The sequence below is a fragment of the Martes martes genome (genome assembly GCF_963455335.1).
Source record: "Martes martes genome assembly, chromosome: 10".
Taxonomy (NCBI): Eukaryota; Metazoa; Chordata; class Mammalia; order Carnivora; family Mustelidae; genus Martes; species Martes martes.
In genome coordinates, this window is record NC_137898.1 from 13,981,558 (window position 1) to 14,003,485 (window position 21,928).

General features: G+C 39.9%; 1 protein-coding gene across 1 annotated transcript in view; it reads left to right on the forward strand.

Annotated features, from left to right (window-relative positions):
* Positions 1-18,589, forward strand: part of LOC308350702 (fatty acid desaturase 2-like protein FADS2B) — a gene marked incomplete at both ends in the record, with an annotated part of 39,601 nt that extends 21,012 nt beyond the window's left edge. The window contains 7 exons of the mRNA XM_080816213.1: positions 555-615; positions 12,000-12,076; positions 12,254-12,351; positions 13,330-13,426; positions 15,241-15,320; positions 16,986-17,111; positions 18,538-18,589. Of these exons, the coding sequence (XP_080672339.1) occupies positions 555-615; positions 12,000-12,076; positions 12,254-12,351; positions 13,330-13,426; positions 15,241-15,320; positions 16,986-17,111; positions 18,538-18,589 (591 nt within the window). The remainder of the gene's footprint in view (positions 1-554; positions 616-11,999; positions 12,077-12,253; positions 12,352-13,329; positions 13,427-15,240; positions 15,321-16,985; positions 17,112-18,537) is intronic.
* Positions 18,590-21,928: the final 3,339 nt, after the last annotated feature.

Consider the following 21,928-nt stretch of genomic DNA (forward strand, 5'->3'; position numbering starts at 1 on the left):
TCTTACACAACTCACAGCACTCGCCATAGCACATACCCTCCCCGATATCCATCACCTGGAAATTTTTGTTAATCACAATCCCCATAGTCAAATGCAAGAATTGCCCACAATTAATTAAAGCAAAAAGATGCCTTAATATTTCCTCTTATTACAGACCTGGTTCTTCTAGTACTTCAAGTTTCACAGCCAAAAAACTCTGACCAGATGGTTCTTTTTTTTTTCTTTTTTTTTAGAGGAAGCATTTTTTTTTAAGATTTTATTTATTTATTTGACAGACAGATCAAAGTAGGCAAAGAGGCAGGCAGAGAGAGAGAGAGGAGGAAGCAGACTCCCCACCGAGCAGAGAACCCAATGCGGGGCTCGATCCCAGGACCCTGAGATCATGACCTGAGCTGAAGACAGAGGCCTTAACCCACTGAGCCACCCAGATGCCCCCAGATGGTTCTTTCTACAGATATTTTAGACACATACACACAAACACACAGGGCATTGTCCTTGAGTGTAATGACCAGAAGTCTTGTCTCTTATTTTAGTTTTATTCTCTCTATTTTCAGTATGGCAAGAAGAAAATCAAATACATTGACTATGAAAAGCAGCACCTGTACTTCTACCTGGGTGAGTTTCCTTGAAGCCACTTTCTTTACCATACCATCAAGTCAAGCCAGACAGCTTGACTGTTGCACTCTCACAGACAAGCCTATGTGTTATGACTGGGAAAAGCAGCATGTCTCATCTCAGGCTTCCTGGGGCAAAACTCTGAAAAGGAAAATGGAAAAGCAAATAGACATTTTTTATGTGCATCTCATGAGATGCTTCAAGAGAGATGGAAGTGAGGGTGCCAATCAAGAGATCTTGCATCTGATACTCTCATCCTTGAAAGACTAAACACCTTTCAAGAAGAAAAGAATAGTGGTATTTGGATAGGGAGGAAAAAGAGATAGGAAAAGAATGCCAAAGGATTAACGGAGTGCAGCCAGAAAATATAGAGTCTCAGGAATAAAAGGCACCTCTTAAACTTCTGTGTGAAAGAGAGAGGGTTATTCCCATGGCCTACTTACAGCTATAGAAGATATTTTGGTGGACAGAGACATGTAGATATATGTCAGTATCTATTTTACTTTTAAGGTAGTACTTAAAATGGCCCAAGCAGTAAAATTTATTAATATTCTACTACAAACAGCCTAAAATTAGTATGCTCATGTTTTTTACAGAAAGCCAATATTTGAAACAATCAACTGTAAAGATGCTTAAAACCTTCCATCATTCAAAGTGTATTTTGTAAGATAAAGGGTTTTTAATTCCTAAGCTACCGTCATTGACATCAAAAAGCATTCAAGAAGAGCATAACTGTTAAGACATAGTACTTTGTCCAGTTTCTCAGTGGAGAACGGTTGGCATGTCTATTCAACTTTTGAAGCTCACTAATCCTGCAAATGTTTGAACTCCCACTTCATAAACACAAGTCACTGGAAATCCTTATGATAGTTGCACCCAATGTAATTGAAAATCACAGAGGTGTGTGTGTGTGTATATATATATATATATATATATATATATATATATATATATATACACATACCTAGATATGTATATATATCTATATATCTATATATATATAGATATAGATATAGATTATTAGATATGAATGTGGATTCAGGCTTGAAAGACAATAGGATAACTAAATAATTCTGATACTGATAAAAAAATATCATAAACAAAATGCTTTGGATTTTTTTTGTTGGTTTTTTTAAGTTTCAGAGTTAGAATTTTCATTCATCAGTTGCATATAAGTTGCAACTCTTATTACATCAAGTATCTTCCTTAATGTCCATCACCCAAATATCCCTTCCACCCACCACCTCCCCTCCAGCAACCTTCAGTTTGTTTCCTAGAGTTCAGTGTCTCTTCTGGTTTGCTTCCCTCCCAATTTTCATCTTATTGTATTTTTTCTTCCCTTCCCCCATGTTCATCTGTTTTGTTTCTTCAGTTCTACATATGAATGAAATCAGATGGTAGTTGTATTTCTCTGACTGACTTATTTAACTTAGCACAATACCTCTAGTTCCACCCATGTCATTGTAAATTGCAAGAATTCATTCTTTTTGATGGCTGAGTAATATTCTCATCTATACCATATCTTCTTTATCCATTTATCTGTTGATGGACATCTGGGCTCTTTCCACAATTTGGCCATTGTGGACATTGCTGCTGCAAACATTGAGGTGCAGGTGCTCCTTTGGATCACTACATTTTTATCTTTGAGGTAAATACCTAGTAGTGCATTTGCTAGGTCTTGGGTAGATCTATTTCTAATTTTTTGGGGAAACTTCATATTGTTTTCCAGAGTGGCTGTATCAGCTTGCATTCCCACCAACAGTATAAGAGGGTTCCCCTTTCTCCACATTTTTGCCAACATCTGCTGTTTCCTGTCTTGTTAATTTTAGACATTCTGACTAGTGTGAGGTGGTATCTCATTGCAGTTTTGATTTGTATTTCCCTGATGCCAAGGGATATGGAGCATTTTTGCATGGGTCTGTTGGGCATTTGGATGTCTTCTTTGGAGAAATATCTGTTCATGTTTTCTGCCAATTTCTTTTTTTTAAAATTTATTTATTTATTTTAATAAACATATAATGTATTTTTATCCCCAGGGGTACAGGTCTGTGAATCGCCAGGTTTACACATTTCACAGCACTCATCATAGCACATACCCTCCCCAATGTCCATATACCCACCACACTCTCCCGTCCTCCCTCCCCCCAGCAACACTCAGTCTGTTTTTGGAGATTGAGTCTTTTATGGTTTGTCTCCCTCGCAAGACCATCTTCTTTCATTTTTTCTTTTCCTACCTGCCCCCAACCCCCCACATTGCATCTCCACTTCCTCATATCAGAGAGAACATATGATAGTTGTCTTTCTCCGATTGACTTATCTCGCTAAGCGTAATACCCTCTAGTTCCAGCCACGTTGTCACAAATGGCAAGATTTGATTTCTTTTGATGGCTGCATAGTATTCCATTGTGTATATATACCACTTCTTCTTTATCCATTCATCTGTTGATGGACATCTAGGTTCTTTCCGTAGTTTGGCTATTGTGGACATTGCTGCTATAAACATTCGGGTGCACGTGCCCCTTCGGAGCACCACGTTTGTATCTTTAGGATATATACCCAGTAGTGCAAATTCCAGGCCATAGGGTAGCTCTATTTTCAGTTTTTTGAGGAATCTCCACACTGTTTTCCAGAGTGGTTGCACCAGCTTGCATTCCCACCAACAGTGTAGGAGGGTTCCCCTCTCTCTGCATCCTCGCCAGCATCTGTCATTTCTTGACTGGTTAATTTTAGCCATTCTGACTGGTGTGAGGTGGTATCTCATTGTGGTTTTGATTTGTATTTCCCTGATGCCGAGAGATGTGGAGCATTTTTTCATGTGTCTGTTGGCCATCTGGATGTCTTCTTTGCAGAAATGTCTGTTCATGTCCTCTGCCCATTTCTTGATTGGGTTATTTGTTCTTTGGGCATTGAGTTTGCTAAGCTCTTTATAGATTTTGGATACTAGCCCTTTATCTGATATGTCGTTTGCAAATATCTTCTCCCATTCTGTCAGTTGTCTTTTGGTTTTGTTAACTGTGTCCTTTGCTGTGCAGAAGCTTTTGATCTTGATGAAATCCCAATAGTTCATTTTTGCCCTTGCTTCTATTGCTTTTGGCGATGTTCCTAGGAAGAAGTTGCTGCGGCTGAGGTCAAAGAGGTTGCTGCCTGCATTCTGCTCAAAGATTTTGATGGATTCCTTTCTCACATTGAGGTCCTTCATCCATTTTGAGTCTATTTTCGTGTGTGGTGTAAGGAAATAGTCCAATTTCATTTTTCTGCATGTGGCTGTCCAATTTTCCCAGCACCATTTGTTGAAGAGGCTGTCTTTTTTCCATTGGACATTCCTTCCTGCTTTCTTGAAGATTAGTTGACCATAGAGTTGAGGGTCTATTTCTGGGCTCTCTATTCTGTTCCATTGATCTATATGTCTGTTTTTGTGCCAGTACCATACTGTCTTGATGATGACAGCTTTGTAATAGAGCTTGAAGTCTGGAATTGTGATGCCACCAACTTTGGCTTTCTTTTTCAATATTCCTTTGGCTATTCAAGGTCTTTTCTGGTTCCATATAAATTTTAGGATTATTTGTTCTATTTCTTTAAAAAAAATGGATGGGATTTTGATAGGGATTGCATTAAATGTGTAGATTGCTTTAGGTAGAGTAGACATTTTCACAATATTTGTTCTTCCAATCCATGAGCATGGAATATTTTTTCAGTTCTTTGTGTCTTCCTCAATTTCTTTCATGAGTACTTTATAGTTTTCTGAGTATAGATTCTTTGTCTCTTTGGTTAGGTTTATTCCTAGGTATCTTATGGTTTTGGGTGCAATTGTAAATGGGACTGACTCCTCAATTTCTCTTTCTTCTGTCTTGTTGTTAGTGTAAAGAAATGCGACTGATTTCTGTGCATTGACTTTATATCCTGACACTTTACTGAATTCCTGTATAAGTTCTAGTAGTTTTGGAGTGGAGTCTTTTGGGTTTTCCACATATGGTATCATATCATCTGCAAAGAGTGATAGTTTGACTTCTTCTTTGCCAATTTGGATGCCTTTAATTTCTTTTTGTTGTCTGATTGCTGAGGCTAGGACTTCTAATACTATGTTGAACAGCAGTGGTGATAACGGACATCCCTGCCGTGTTCCTGACCTTAGTGGAAAAGCTTTCAGTTTTTCTCCATTGAGAATGATATTCACGGTGGGTTTTTCATAGATGGCTTTGATAATATTGAGGTATGTGCCCTCTATCCCTACACTTTGAAGAGTTTTAATCAGGAAGGGATGCTGCACTTTGTCAAATGCTTTTTCAGCATCTATTGAGAGTATCATATGGTTCTTACTCTTTCTTTTATTAATGTATTGTATCACATTGATGGATTTGTGGATGTTGAACCAACCTTTCAGCCCTGGAATAAATCCCACTTGGTTCTGGCGAATAATCCTTTTAATGTACTGTTGGATCCTATTGGCCAGTATTTTGGTGAGAATTTTCACATCTGTGTTCATCAAGGATATTGGTCTGTAATTCTCTTTTTTGGTGGGATCCTTGTCTGGTTTAGGGATCAAGGTGATGCTGGCCTCATAAAATGAGTTTGGAAGTTTTCCTTCCATTTCTATTTTTTGGAACAGTTTCAGGAGAATAGGAATTAATTCTTCTTTAAATGTTTGGTAGACGTCCCCTGGGAAGCCGTCTGGTCCTGGACTTTTGTTTGTTTGGAGATTTTTGATGACTGTTTCAATCTCCTTACTGGTTATGGGTCTGTTCAGGTTTTCTATTTCTTCCTGGTTCAGTTGTGGTAGTTTATATGTCTCTAGAAATGTATCCATTTCTTCCAGATTGTCAAATTTGTTGGCGTAGAGTTGCTCGTAGTATGTTCTTATAATTGTTTGTATTTCTTTGGTGTTGGTTGTGATCTCTCCTCTTTCATTTATGATTATATATATTTGGGTCCTTTCTCTTTTCTTTTTGATAAGTCTGGCCAGGGGTTTGTCAATCTTATTAATTCTTTCAAAGAATCAGCTCCTAGTTTCGTTGATTTGTTCTATTGGTTTTTTAGTTTCTATTTCATTGATTTCTGCTCTGATCTTTATGATTTCTCTTCTCCTGCTGGGTTTAGGCTTTCTTTGTTGTTCTTTCTCCAGCTCCTTTAGGTGTAGGGTTAGGTTGTGTATTTGAGACCTTTTTTTGTTTCTTGAGAAAGGCTTGTACCGCTATATATTTTCCTCTCAGGACTGCCTTTGTTGTGTCCCACAGATTTTGAATGGTTGTGTTTTCATTATCATTTGTTTCCATGAATTTTTTCAATTCTTCTTTAATTTCCTGGTTGACTCATTCATTTTTTAGAAGGATGCTGTTTAGTCTCCATGTATTTGCATTCTTTCCGAATTTCCTCTTGTGATTCAGTTCTAGCTTCAGAGCATTGTGGTCTGTAAATATGCAGGGAATGATCCCAATCTTTTGATACCAGTTGAGACCTGATTTATGACCCAGGATGTGGTCTATTCTGGAGAATGTTCCATGTGCACTAGAGAAGAATGTATATTCTGTTGCTTTGGGATGGAATGTTCTGAATAGATCTGTGATGTCCATCTGGTCCAGTGTGTCATTTAAGGCCTTTATTTCCTTGTTGATCTTTTGCTTAGATGATCTGTCCATTTCAGTGAGGGGAGTGTTAAAGTCCCCTGCTATTATTGTATTACTGTCGATGTATTTCTTTGATTTTGTTATTAATTGGTTTATATAGTTGGGTGTTCCCATGTTAGGGGCATAGATATTTAAGATTGTTAGGTCTTCTTGTTGGACAGACCCTTTGAGTATGATATAGTGTCCTTCCTCATCTCTTATTATAGTCTTTGGCTTAAAATTTAATTGATCTGATATAAGGATTGCCACCCCACCTTTCTTCTGATGTCCATTAGCATGGTACATTGTTTTCCATCCCCTCACTTTAAATCTGGGGGTGTCTTCGGGTCTAAAATGAGTTTCTTGTAGGCACCATATTGATGGGTTTTGTTTTTTATCCATTCTGATACCCTGTGTCTTTTGATTGGGCCATTTAGCCCATTAACATTCAGGGTAACTATTGAGAGATATGAAATTAGTGCTATTGTATTGCCTGTAAGGTGGCTGTTACTGTATATTGTCTCTGTTTCTTTCTGACTTACTACTTTTAGGGTCTCTCTTTGCTTAGAGGACCCCTTTCAATATTTCCTGTAGAGTTGGTTTGGTGTTTGCAAATTCTTTCAGCTTTTGTTTGTCCTGGAAGCTCTTTATCTCTCCTTCTATTTTCAATGACAGCCTAGCCGGATATAGTATTCTTTGCTGCGTGTTTTTCTCATTTAGTGCTCTGAATATATCATGCCAGTTCTTTCTGGCCTGCCAGGTCTCTGTGGATAGGTCCACTGCCAATCTAATGTTTTTACCCTTGTATGTTACAGACTTCTTTTTCCGGGCTGCTTTCAGGATTTTCTCTTTGCCGCCAAGACTTGTAAATTTTACTATCAGGTGACGAGGTGTGGACCTATTTTTATTGATTTTGAGGGACGTTCTTAGCATCTCCTGGATTTTGATGTTTGTTCCCTTTGCCATATTAGGGAAATTCTCTCCAATAGTTGTCTCCAATATACCTTCTGCTCCCCTCTCTCTTTCTTCTTCTTCTGGAATCCCAATTATTCTAATGTTGTGTCATCTTATGGTGTCGCTTATCTCTCGAATTCTCTCCTCGTGGTCCAGTATTTGTTTGTCTCTCTTTTGCTCAGCTTCTTTATTTTCTGTCATTTTGTCTTCTATGTCACTAATTCTTTCTTCTGCCTCATTTATCCTAGCAGTAAGAACTTCCATTTTTGATTGCACCTCATTAATAGCTTTTTTGATTTCCACTTGGTTAGATTTTAGTTCTTTTATTTCTCCAGAAAGGGCTTTTATCTCTCCAGAGAGGGTTTCTCTAATATCTTCTATGCCTTTTTTGAGCCCAGCTAGAACTTTGAGAATTGTCATTCTGAACTCTAGATCTGTCATGTTACCAATGTCCGTATTAGGTCTCCAGCCTTCGGTACGGCCTCTTGTTCTTTTTTTTTTGAGGTGAGTTTTTCTGCCTTGTCATTTTGTCCAGGTAGGATTTGTTTTCTCCTGCTGTGGAATTCCGCTGTTTGTGGTGACTGAAGTTGGTTTTGGATGGGTTTCTTGTTGATCTTCTGGGGGAGGGGCCTGTTGTAGTGATTCTCAAGTGTCTTTGCCGCAGGTGGAATTGCACCACCCTTGCCAGGTGTCGGGCTAAGTAATCCTCTCGGGTTTGCTTTTGGGAGCTTTTGTTCCCTGAGCGCTTTCCCTAGAGTTCCAGATGACAGGAATGAAGATGGCGGCCTCCCAATCTCTCGCCCAGAGGAGCCGAGAGCTTGGGGTTCTGCTTCTCAGTGGCCTTCAGAGAAAAGCACCCAACTGTCCCGCCTCCCTGGCCTCTGGTCACGCCAATAGGAAAGCTGTCAATTGCTGGCACTTGGAGAGAAGCGCCCGGGCACTTTCATCTCCGTGGCCTCCGGCTGAGCTCCGAGACCACCCAGCCTGCGACCGGCTCAAGGTAACCCCGGGCTGAGAGCTCACTCCTCGGCTTTGTCGCTGTAGCCAGCTTCCCCGCTCTAATACCTGCGAGCTCAGTGGCACTCAGACACCCCCTGTCCTTCTGTGACCCCACGGGACCTGGGGTTTCGCTGACCCCGCCTGGGCTTTCCCCTGGTTTAGCCTCTGGAGCGATGTCCCTCCATGGAGCAGACTTTTAAAAGTCCAGATTTTTGTGCTCCATTGTTCCGCCGCTTGCTGGGAGCCGGCCCCTCCTCCCGTGTTCTGTCCTCCCGACGTTTTGGATTCACTTCTCCGCAGGTCCTACCTTTCAGAAAGTGGTCGATTTTCTGTTTCTAGAATTGTTGCTCTTCTTCTCTTTGATTTCCCATTGGATTTGTAGGTGTTCACAATGGTTAGATAAGCTATCTAGCTGATCTCCTGCTACCCGATGTCATCTCAGCCTGCTACTTCTCTGCCATCTTGACTCCCCTCTTTCTGCCAATTTCTTAACTGGGTTGTTTGGTTTGGGGGTGTTGAGTTTGATAAGTTCTTTATGGACCTTTGATGCTAGCCCTTTATCTGATATGTCATTTGCAAATATCTTCTCCCATTCTGTAGGTTGCCTTTTAGGTTTGTTGACTATTTCCTTTGCTATGCCAAAGTGTTTTATTTTGATGAAGTCCCAATAGTTCATTTTTGTCTTGTTTCCTTGCCTTTGGAGACATGTCTAGCAAGAAGTTGCTGTAGCCAAGGTCGAAGAAGTTGTTACCTATGTTCTCCTCTAGGATTTTGATGGATTCCTGTCTCATATTTAGATCTTTCATCCATTTTGAGTTTATTCTTGTGTTTGGTGTAAGAAAGTCATCTAGTTTCATTCTTCTGCATAGTATATGGCTGTCCAATTTTCCCAACACTATTTATTGGAGAGTCTATCCTTTTTCCATTGGATATTCTTTTTCCTGATTTGTCAAAGATTAGTTGACCATAGGGTTCAGGGGTCTCTATTCTATTCTATGATCTATGTGTCTGTTTTTGTGCCAGTACCATACTTTCTTGATTATAGCTTTGTAATAGAGCTTGAAGTCCAGAATTGTGATGCCTTCAGCTTTGGTTTTCTATTCCAACATTCCCCTAGTGATTCAGGATCTTTTCTGGTTCCATACAAATTTTAGGATTATTCATTCCAGCTCTGTGAAAAATGTTGATGGTATTTTGTAGGGATTGTGTTGAATGTACAGATTTCTCTGGGAAGCATAGACATTTTAATAATATTTGTTCTTCTAGTCCATAAGCATGGAATTATTTTCCATTTCTTTGTGTCTTCTTCAATTTCTTTCATAGGTGTTCTATAGTTTTCAGAGTACATATCCTTTGTCTCTTTGGTTAAGTTTATTCCTAGGTATCTTATGTTCTTTGTGAAATTGTAAATGGGATCAATTTCTTGATTTCAATCACCAGAAAAAAATTAAAAGGAACACAAATACATGGAAGTTAAAGAGCATCTTACTAAAGAATGAATGGGTCAAATAGAAAATTAAAGATGAGCTTTAAAAAATACATGGAAACAAATAAAAATGAAAATGTAACAGTTCAGAACCTTTGGGATACAGGGCGCCTGGGTGGCTCAGTAGGTTAAGCCTCTGCCTTCGACTCAGGTCATGATCTCAGGGGTCCTGGGATTGAGCCCCACATCAGGCTCTCTGCTCAGCAGGGAGCCTGCTTTCCTCCCCTCTCCCGCCCCCACCTGCCTCTGCCTACTTGTAATTTCTGTCTGTCAAATAAATAAAGTATTAAAAAAAAAAAGAACCCTTGGGATACAGCAAAGGTGGTCCTAAGATGGAAGTATATAGCAATACAAGCCTTTTTCAACAAACAAGAAAGATCTCAAATACCCAACCTAACCTTCCACCTGAAGGAACTGGAAAAAGAACATTAAATAAAACCTAAATACAGCAGGAGAAGAAAAATAATAAAGATTAAACCAGAAATCAATGATATATAAATTTAAAAAAAAAACAGATAACAAAACTGGGAGCTTGTTCTTTAGAATAATTAAAAATGCTTTGTTCTTAACCAAAATCAAATTCATGGCAGTTCACAAAGAAAGTTTTCACAGAACCCCAAAATATGCTCATTACACATTTGAGAAATAAGACAAAATCATGGAAGGTTCCAAACATTTCCTGTAGATCAGTGGTTCTCTACCAGAAGTAATGTTGCTCCAATAGGACATAGACAAAAATGTCTATTGGTTTTTTGGTTAACCAATATTAACCAAAAATGTCAATTCCCACTGCTGCCCCCTTCCACCACTGGAATTCTGAAGCCCCATCCTGTGATAACCACCCTCTCCTTCTACTCCATGACCAAAAAGAGGAATGAGGACATCAGTGCCCCATTTTGAAAGGTAGCCTAACAAGAGGTATGTCCATTTAAAAAAAAAGCTATTGGAATTTCTTTTCTGAACCTTCTTCCCTGTCTGTAGTGCTGCAATATGACCTTAGCTCATGAGTAGTAAATGGATGGTGTGGATTCACTGCAGAATGCCCATCTCACAGAATTCTCTGCCCTTGGGAGCTGTTTCATTTTGTCCTTTTCCTTCAAATGCCAACTTAGTATCTCAGGTACAAGTACATCATGCTCAAACTGTCAAAGAGAAACAGAGGTGGACATTTCTTAAAGGTGACGAGACAAAATTTATTCAGGCTTCTGTAGTAGGGGAAAGGGACTTCAGTATAAACTGAGCTCAGTTCTGCTAAAACAAAAAGTGGGAGACTTTTTTAAACACTGAGTGTGCTAAAGGAAATTACCAAGAGGAATTGAGGGGAGAGAAAGTTGGTCAGTGTGATTAGGCCATCTGTATCTGCTACCTGGTGCTTAGGGTCCCACTTCCCCCTCCCCACAGAGATACTGGGAGACAGGGCCTATCCTGGAGAATTATATTCAAAGGTATGACTCCCAGGTCCTTGATAAAGAGATTTCTGGGTTGTAGGAGATCCATTTCAAAGAGACAAAGAAAGGATTTTATAATTGTGAGTTTTCTAACAGATATACTCTAAGAAAAGGAATGTCTGATGCCTATAATCAGCTTTGGCTTGAACAAACAGTAAATTCTTTTGGTGGTACTGAACTTTCTCAGGCAGAACTGTAAGGGGCTGGAGTCATCCCAAAGGTGGGGTCTTGCACTGCAAGAAACTCTGCTCCTTAAAAAAAAAACCAACTCTGCTCCTGAAGTTCAAGTCTCTCAGTATGAGGTATAGACAAAATCACTTGTGCTAAGAGTTTGTATTTGAGAGTCTTGAAGCCAATGGTGAGATCTAGTCAAGAAAGAAGACTCTAACTGAAGTCTGATCAAATACAGAGTTGTCAAAACTCAGAGGGACTCCATCAGACCGTGCTCTAGTCAGCCTCACTGGTCCTGGGGGAGAAGCAGGCAAATAACCATCTGGTCAGAAAATGAATATTGCTTCTTTATTACTACCACCTTGACATATTGTGACAAGGCCCAATCCTAAGGATTGTGATAAACTGAAGGATTCCATGTACCTTTAGAAAGCATGAGAGTTCAGAGTAGAAGATTTTCTAGGATGTCTCTATCAAGAATGATGCAAATTTTCAAAGCTTCCTTAGTCTTCTTGAGAGAGCTTGAACTAAATCCTTGTTTCTGCCTCAGAGACTCAAAGAGCCCCATGGAGTCCAGGATGTGGTTGTGGTTCTCCTCTTTGCATCGCTTCTCAGGGGCAACATTCCTGAAGTGACATGTTAAGAAGATAGACTTCGCTGACTTGCACTTGGGGTCATATTCTACTCATTTACTTACCATATTTTTTTGCTGTTGTTCTTTTTCAGTTGGGATCCCCCTCTTCGTGCCTCTGTATTTCAACGTAAAATCCATACAATCGATGTACTTCCAAAGGTGTTGGGCAGTGAGTAACTTGACTCATCCTCTGAAGCTAGATCAAATAGAAAAGGGGACATGAAAATGCTTAGTCCCTTCCAGATGTGGCTTCCTTGACTAATAAGGCATAAGACTTAGCCTTAGCCCGGTGAAGGGGAAATGAAATTGTGTCCAGGCATTTAACTGTCAATCATTCTCTCTGCAGGACATTGCCTGGGTCAGCAGCTTTTACATCCGCCATTTCATTATGTTTGGCCCTTTCTATGGAATCTTCGGAACCCTACTGCTCATATATGGGGTCAAGTAAGAAAGCAAGAATATTTTATTCCTGCAACCTAAATGATCCTCTTATGTTCCTTATCTGAGCTGTTTGGGATTATCATAAGATTGGGACAACAGGCCCCATTCTCTGTAACTGAGATATTTCCATGAAAATATTTTTTTTGAAGTTGAATTGATTGAATGAGAAAAGTTCCTTAGAAAAAGATTTACCCAATCTTGCCCTTTTCTTTCCATATATTAAATTCCCAATTACAGAGTTCCATCTGATCCCCAAGTTCTTTTGAATTGCAATCCAGCTGGACACCAAAATCCTTCCATAATGGAAGGACAGGAATTTTAATAGTTATGTTATGACAAGAGATTTTCGCAAAACCAAAATGACTAAAGAGCTCTCTTCAACTTTACAATTTATTCCTCACCCATTCTTTCACATTATTATTCTAAACCCTACATAATAATGAGGATATTGACAGCTACTATGCATCAGGCACTTGATTAAAGGATTTATCTGCATTATCCTATTTGATGTAATCCTTGCACATTCCTGTAATGTAGATAGCACCATCATTTTTCTGCTAAGAGAGCTGAAGCTCAGGGAGATTAAATCACTTGTCAAGGTTACAGAGCAGGTAAGGGCCAGTGGCAGTGCCAAACCAAAACTTGAATCCAGTTCTATCTGATGACAAAGCCAAAATTATCACTCACTTTGCATATCCTAGGTATCTTTTGATCCTTGGGCCAATGCTGCAGTGAACTTTGGGGTCACTGCTCCCATACATTAGGCTGCAAAGCTGGTCAAGTGATCAAAGCCTAGTGTGTCATCTCTATATACAAAGGGCTTCCAAAGAGGGAAACAAAGGACCACCATTTTATTGGAATCTTTCCTTCTCTTTCATTTCCTCCAATGCTCAACCAGATCTGCCAGCAGTTGTACAAGCCCAGTGATAGGAATTGAAACACCCCAAGTAGTCATCACTTCCTCCTTTTATTTTCTGAAAGGTTTCTTGAAAGTGCCTGGACGATATTTGTTACCCAAATGAGCCATATACCAATGAAAATTAGCAGAGAGGAGAACCGGGACTGGTTCAGCACCCAGGTAATGTGAAGTTCCTAGGAGAAGATCCTTGAGACCATGATTTAGAGTCTGGTTTCCTCAAATAACAATAATTTATATTTATGGAATGCTTACTAGGGGCCAGGCACTGTCCACTGCTTTGCACATAACTACATGACACAGATGCTACGATTATTACTACTTCACAGATGATAAAATTAAGGCATGAAGAAATTGAGTAACTTGTATAAGATCACACAACTAGTCAGTGGTAGAAAGCAGGTTTTAAACATAGGCAGTCTTATTTCAATGCCTTTTCTCTAAACCAAGGGTCAGTAAACTATAGTCCAAGGGCCAAATACAGCCCATTGCCCATTTTTATAAATAAAATTTTATTGGAATACAGCCATGCTTGTACATTTACATATTATCTATGCCTGCCTTCATGCTACAACAGTGAAACTGAGTGTGACAGAGAATTAAAATATTTGTCTTGCATCTTAGAGAAAGTTTACTGACTCATCCCCCATACGACACAGCCTTTCAAAAGAATCTGAGTTCCTAGAATTACAAAATGAATTTTACACCTAGAAGGACCCTGGAATTCACCTCATTTCATTGTATAAATAGAAAGGCCCAGAGAGAAGACATGGCATGGTCTCTGAGCATGCCGTTAATGATTAACAGGGTTATGATCAGCGCAGAATATCTCAGCCTCCTAAGCTTTCCACTCTCTGTGCCATGATTAACTGGAGAATTCTGTCATTATAACACTTTGTTCCCCAAGCTCATTTCCAAATTCAGTGGACCTTCAATTAGAGCGTAGAGTATTGGTTCTCAAACTTTTTGGTCACAGAACCATCTTATATTCAGGAGTTACTGAGAATGTCAAAGAACTTTTGTTTATGTAGGTTATATCCACTGATATTTACTATATTTAAAATTAAAACATAATTTTAAAACATTTATTTATTAATTAACTTTAAAATAATGAAAATAAAACTCATCAATACACGTTAAACATCAGACTGATGATGTCATCCCATATTTAGAAGCTTCTGGGGGAAAAAATCCACAGTATAAGCATGAGACTTTGAAAATGAAAAAGGCAAATTATATCTTAGAAGTATTCTGGGAATGGTTTTGACCTTACAGATCCCCTGAAAGGATCCTAGAGAATCCCAAGGTGTGCTAAATGCATACTTTGAGAAACACTGACATCGAACCACAAAAATAACATTCAAAATGGCAACAACCCCAACTAGAATTAAACCTTAGAAAGACATTGAATAAAATGACATTTATAAGAGTTCTTAATCTTGGCAGTCTAGAGAACCCCTTGAACCCTCTCCTAGGATAAAGGTTTTAAATTCATAGAATAAAATATATTAGATTACAAAGGAAACTACTTACACTGAAATGCACTTCTATGCCCAGAACCTGTGGTTGAAACAATTGAATGCCTTACTCCCCATCTAGAAGTCCTCCAAGTGTGCCCTATAGAAAGGGTATTCTAACACCTCTAATCTCTACCAAAATCCTACAGTCCCATTTCCCTCTGCCAGAGTCCTCATTTATGACAACCTAGTCATCTATTTCCAAAAGCTGATGGTGATTTAGCCCCTCAGGTCCCACATACTTCTTCGTATCTATTGCCTTGTATAAACTTCTTAGCAAAATGTCTTATTACTTTTTAAAATCATAAGTTCCTTGAGACCACACACTGTGTATCTTTCATCCCTCATAGTTTCTTACACTAAATAGGTACTTGTTGAACAATTGAATTATTAAAGGAATAAATATTTTATTTGACACTTGGGCTCACTTTACATCTAATATAAGCTTTTTCCTTGCAGGTCTTGGCCACCTGTAATGTTGAACAGTCCTTTTTCAATGACTGGTTCACTGGGCACCTGAACTTCCAAATCGAGCACCAGTGAGTAATAAAAACAATCCATTGTAAAAGGCAAGGGCTGTCACTTAGAATAGCCCCCCGCAAACAGTCCAGAGCAGAGCCCTACAGTCAAGATTTCAGAGAGAAAAAATGAACCAGAATTCTTTAAAGGCTGCTTTCTTTCTAAAATATGAATGGTAAGGAAGGGAAAAAAGAAAACGAAGTGTAACAATTGTGAGAAATTGAAGTTCTTGAAAAAAATACCAAAGACTCAGTTTCTAGATTCCCAAAGACTTAGGAATTGGTGATTTGTTTTGTTTTGTCTTGCATGTGGTTTGTTGGCAAAACCCAAGAAAAATCATAATACTTGTGTAACCAAGTTGTGTTGAAACTTAATTAAGATTTAATGTTAATATCAATCTATATCATTAGAGCTGAGGTTACAAATTAATCAACAATGAAATCCAGTTCCTGCTACAATTTCCAAATGATATCTGGAAATATTTCACCAACGGGCAGTTAGGAGGATATACACTAAAGAAAGAGAAAATGATAGTACTTTGAAAGTCAGTCTCTCCAGAATATTCAAAGAAGAGACTTTCCACAACCTTTGTACCTGAGTTGTCTCTGATAGGCAGAGGAAGGAAAAATATGTACTCATGGGATTTTCTCATCCTTCTCCTGTTAGTCCTTTAAAATCTCAGCAAGGGGGACACCTGGGTGGCTCAGTCATTAAGTGTCTGCCTTTGGGTTGGGTCATGATCCCAGAGTGCTGGAATTGAGCTCCACCTTGGGCTCCCTGTTTTGCGGAGCCTGCTTCTCCCACCCCTCTGCCTGCTTCTCCCCCTGCTCTGTGTGTGCTCGCTCGCGCTCTCTCTCTCTGTCAAACAAATAAATAAGATCTTTTTAAAAAATAAAATAAAATAAAATCTCAGCAAGGGGCACCTGGGTGGCTCAGTCAGTTAGGCATCTGACTCCTGATTTGGCTCAGGTCATGATCTCAGTGTCATGGGATCAAGTGCCACATTGGGCTCCACTCTCAGCCCAGAGTCAGGGGGAGATTCTCTCCTCCTCTCTCTCTCTGCCTCTGCCCTCCCATGCCCTCTCTCTCTCTCTCTCTCAAATAAATAAATAAATAAAATCTTTAAAATCTCAGCAAACAGCAAAGATTATTATTCATATTTTATCAAAGAAAAGGTTAAAGGCCAAGAATTTCATCTGACTGATTAGGGAAAGCCTTGGATAAAATCCATCTCTCCTCACTTCTTATTCCTATCCTAGAAATTTTCCCCACATACCTTGACTAAAACTTACTGACTACTCAACATATTAATTGTGCAGGAGTTAAACATATAGAGGGAGAGAGACAGAATGGTGGAGGGGTGGTTATCTCCAGCTCTGTAGGTATTTCAAAATGGTAGAAAGCCCTCTACTTTCATTTGACCTGGCTAAAAATAAATATATTTGGTAGAGTTAGTTCTCTTAGGTCTTCCCAAACATTTGCCACCCACAGGGCTTGCAGAGGATTAAGAGATAAGCTTAGAGTGTTTTGACAAGAGTTTTGAACTTCCTGGAACAGGGGTACTATGCAATGTCAAGGTTGGGTCTGCATTGCTAATAGAGTTTTATCTAGTAATAGGGGAAAGAAAACTCCTTCAGGTTTTTCTTTTGATCTAAGTTTTATATTTTCTGTCTCTGTATCTCTAGTCTGTTTCCCACAATGCCACGCCATAATTATCACAAGGTGGCACCCCTGGTGAGGTCACTGTGTGCCAAGCACGGATTGCCATATGTGAGTAAGCCCTTGCTGGAAGCATTTGGAGATATTATCAGGTAATTACAGAGTCTTTCAACTCACAGCTCCCATCACTTCTGGTACCCAGACTGTCACTGTCTTGTGAATCATTTACTCAACAACTATTTATTAAAGCACATCTGTGTGCTCAGCATGGACATGAGAACCTTCAGGGAACAACATCAACAATGCAATGATAATAAATAATTCTTAGTGTGTACCTACTTCCTTCTAGGTAATTAATTGTTAGTGAAAATGCCTTGCTGCCCTCCTAAATTTCAAGGTTCTTAAGACCAGGATTGTGTGTTATTTACCCCTGCATTCCTTCAAGAGCCTTATCATGCTTTATAATTTATATGCCAGGGGTGGGAGGTCTCTCCAATCATCTCGCCCAGAGTTACAAACTTAGATGCCTACAGGGTCCAGGGACATAAATGTGTGGATCAGAGAGTGGTAACTGACCAAGAGCAGAGAAACCTGCTGGAACTGAAAATCTGTATTCATCTTGTATATTCACATCCTCCTAGAAAACACTAAAAGTCCATGATCTGGGTGTAATAAGTTTCTCTTACTTTTACAATTAGAAGAAAAAGAAAATACTGGTGTTTTTAATGAAGCCAACAAGGCCAGGCCTAGCCTGATCTGACCTCTGGACAGTGCTCCCGTTTCAGACTCCCCACCACTCCCATTTCCCTCTTCTGCCTTCCAGATATCTGGTTTCTCTTCCGTTGCTATAAAACTCCCTGCCCCTTTCCATTTCCTGTCCTTTCCCACCTTTTCTTTGCTTAGAATGTTCTTCCAGCCCACCACCTCCCCTCTCACATCACCTTCTCAATTTCCATCCACTTTCCAAGGCTTATAAATGCCTTTTCTTCATCTCAGTCTCCCCTCACCTCCAGAACCAAACCCTTCATCTGCACTTACAGCACCTGCTTCTCTTCACTTGTGACCTTTATCACAATCATGACTAAATAACATCGTGGCTAATATATTGTTTAATGTATGTCTCCCAACCTAGACCAGGAATCCCAGGTAGATGGGACTCATGTCTCTCCTACTCATTGCTACATCCCCAAAGCCTAAAAAAGTATCTTTCACATTGTAAAATATGATGGGTCGGTAGATATAGGATGGGTTCATATAAAGGTATATGCTTTAATTTATAGAGACTTAGAGACTTTATGTTTAATACTAGAAAAAAGAATAATTGATTTTTGGGGTACAAAAGAGAATAAAATGAAATATAAACTCAATCTCCTCCTTATAGGAAAGGTGAACTCATCTGCTAAAAAACAATGCAGTGCATTTGACTGCTTTTTCTGGGCAACAGAAAAAAACATCCATCAGATATAGCTGGAAGTGACAACATTGCCGTGAATCAAATGAAAGAGCACATGTTATATGGAGCAGCTCCTTTTACATTAAAGTCTCACCTACTGATGATTTTGTTTGTCTCTCCTTCAGGGCATTGAAGAAATCTGCAGCCCTCTGGAGGGATGCTTACTACGAAACATGAAGAAGAGCATCAACCTTAATACACATGTAGGGGAATCTCTGAAGGTGGTTTATGAATGTATGCTTACCTGCTGGTGCCACTGGCATAACCGAGGGTGCCAGGAGTGTGAATTCCAAGCATACATGATAACCCCTTCCCTGAAGGTTTTCTCTGCAAATGCAAAGCAAAGGAAACACAAGGTGGTTAAGGTGACAAAAGGGAAATGGGAGCCAAATTCTTTTATTTCTTCAATAGAATCTTGAACTTAGTCTTACCAAATGAATCATTGGGGCATAATCACAAGAACCAGAGAAAATTTAACTGATGATGTGGGTATAGGAAGAAATGGGCCAAAGGAGAGACCTCTGATGGGCACTTCAGGAAACACTTCAGTTGTTCCTAGAAGAGAATGGTGTATTTAAGAAATTTCTGCTGAAATACAAATCTTTGCTTATTCCTTACTTAAATGTGTGAGCCTCTCTTTCTTTCTTTTTTTTTTTTTTTAAGATTTTATTTATTTATTTGACAGACAGAGATCACAAGTAGGCAGAGAGGCAGGCAGAGAGAGGGGGGGAAGCAGGCTCCCTGCTGAGCAGAGAGCCCAATGCGGGGCTCGATCCCAGGATCCTGAGATCATGACCTGAGCTGCAGAGGCTTTAACCCACTGAGCCACTCAGGCACCCCAGAGCCTCTTTTTCTTCAAAAAATAAGTCTAATTAATGTTAAAACCTCCTTAAATGTTTTAATGTTCACTTTGGTTTTTCATTATTGTACCTACATAGGTGTAATTGTTATGTATATAAATTTTGCTTCTAAATTATAAAATCTCTTAAAGGAGTTCCCTACATCAAGGACCAATAGCCACTGATTAAGGAGGTTAGGACTCCACGTTTTAAAATTATTGGTCTTCTGCTAAAGTATAAATTGTCCCTGATCGTATGATTGATTTATCTAATCCCTACCCACCAGAGAAGAATTACTACACCTTGTTATTAGGTACCCCCGATGAAGACAAGAGATTTGTTTTCTGTACTGAGACATCAGGCTGTGTCAAAGCATTTTCAAGCTGAGCATTGAATTAAGCACATATTAGGACAAGAAAGTTTCATTGCTAGAAGGATTAGGGTAGGGGACACTCTCAGCACCATACTGAGGTCAAGCATCTGGGCTTTTGCTCATTCATTCGTGGGTTCATGTTAGAGATGACCCTAGCTGTGGGGAGGGAAAACAAACAGCACAAATTTCCACCGGAAGCTCCAAGCAAGTCAGCATTATGGGTTATCTGTTGTCTGAAATGCTACCAGTAAGCTTTTCATTCCCCTTCTTCAAACCCTGTAAAATACTCTTTTTCTTTGTTTCTTAATTAAGTCCCTGGGTTCCAAAGCAAAGATCCTAAGGCAGAAGGAAGTGTGATGACTTGAAAGAAGCCCCTGATGCTAAAGCATTGGGAGCAGAAGCCAGAGTGGTACAAGAAGGACAGTGAAGAACAATACATGAGGTTACTCAAAGGTCCAGAGGAGTTACTCATGTATGTCAAAGCTCAGAAAGCAAGAACTACTCAGGAGGAAGAAACCTAGAGATGCTAATGATAGCAAACAGGGAAGTTGGACAGAGGATAGAAAGGAAGAAAGGCTTTGCTGACTTCATGATTCTTTATGATATAAGCCCTGAATTGATGTGGCAAGAACCCCCACTGCTCGTGCTGGTGGATCTACACGTGATTTCTCCTGCCTGAATGAAGTCAGGGTTGTAAGTGGTTCTGGGGTACAGTGGTTGGTTTTCTCTGCTGTATCTGGCCCAACTCCCAGAGATGCTTTAGCACTGTTTCTTCTCCTTGTCTCTTGAAATAGCAACCAGACCTCTTTCTGAACAGACTCACTACCTCAAAGACATCCCTCCATCAATGCTGAAACTAGTTCACTTGGCAGTTGCCCAAATGAAGTTGGTTACTATGGGACTAAACAAATCTGGGAGATTGAGACACATTATCTAGGGGAAACACGTGAAATCAGTTCAAGAAATTTGCTAAAGAATACAAATTTATGATGGAATTAATTTTAACCTGCTTTGTGGGTCTTATCTCAGTGTAACAGTCATTTTCTTGAACAAACTATCTCAACTGATTTCTCTTCCTCACCCTGTGCTGACTGGTATTTTTACTTGGGGAGGCATTTTATTACTTCTTTTATTGTATTACTTCTACAATAAGCCTCGTAGAGAAGGAGAACCAAGCCCTATAATGTTCACATCTTCCCAGACCACTGAGCACTGAGTTAGAATCTAGATGGTCAGTACTCAGGGTATTTTATTGCTGTTCTCCAGAGTGTAGGGCTCTACTCTATGGCCACATGAATGAAGGTGGACCAGACTTCTGTCTCTTTAAACTAAATGACTCCTGAAAGTGGCCCTGGGAGGAGCAATCAGTTGAACAGTCAACTCTCAGTTTAGGTTCAGGTCATGATCTCAGAGTCCTGAGATTGAGTCCTGCATCAAGCTCCACACTCTTACCCTCTGCCCCTAACCCCCTCTTGCTCTCTCGCTCTCTCTCTCAAAAAAACAAATAAATATAATAGGAGGAGGGAAAATGACAGAAGATTAGGGGACCCACATTTCATCTGGTCCCTTGAATTCAGCTAGATATCTATCAAATCATTCTGAACACCTGTGAATTCATCTAAGGAAAACACTGCTGCAATTATATAAATAGAAAAACGACCACTTTTTGCAAGGTAGGAGATACAGAGACATGAATCTGAAGGGATATATCGGAAGGGAAACTGCAAGGGAGAAGGAACCTCCATAAGCCAGCCCTGGAAAGTGATACAGCAGCAAAGCACAAAATCAGAACCTTAAAATCTGTCCTAGTGAGGGTGTCCTTATCTGAAAGGTGCTCGGGTGGCAAAGTGGGGCAGAATACCAGGTGGGATAGTGTGGTGGGGATCTCAGGATTCCCAGGGTCACAGAAAGAACAGGGGTGCCTGGGTGCAGCAGAGCTCCCAAGCACTGGAGCAGGGAAGCCAGCGACAGTCAGCAAACCCTGGAATGGCCTCCCACCCAGGTGTTGCCCTAAACCATGAAAGGCTCTCTAAGCAGGGGTCCAGCAAGAAACAACCATTATGAGATGTGGCAACTGCTCCCCAAGCAGGGGCACAGGAGGTGGCTGGGCTGTGGTGAGACCCCACTGCCGGTCCCTGGGAGGACTGGTGTGGGTGTGCACCAAAGGAGTCTACAGAGTTTGGCACACACAAAAGAGACTGACTGCTTTTCCCTGAGGGATCACTGAAGAATAGGGGCAGAGATCATTCGGCTTCCAGGATTGGAGAGCAGGGTCCTGTTATTTTTACTTTTTCTTTTTTGAAA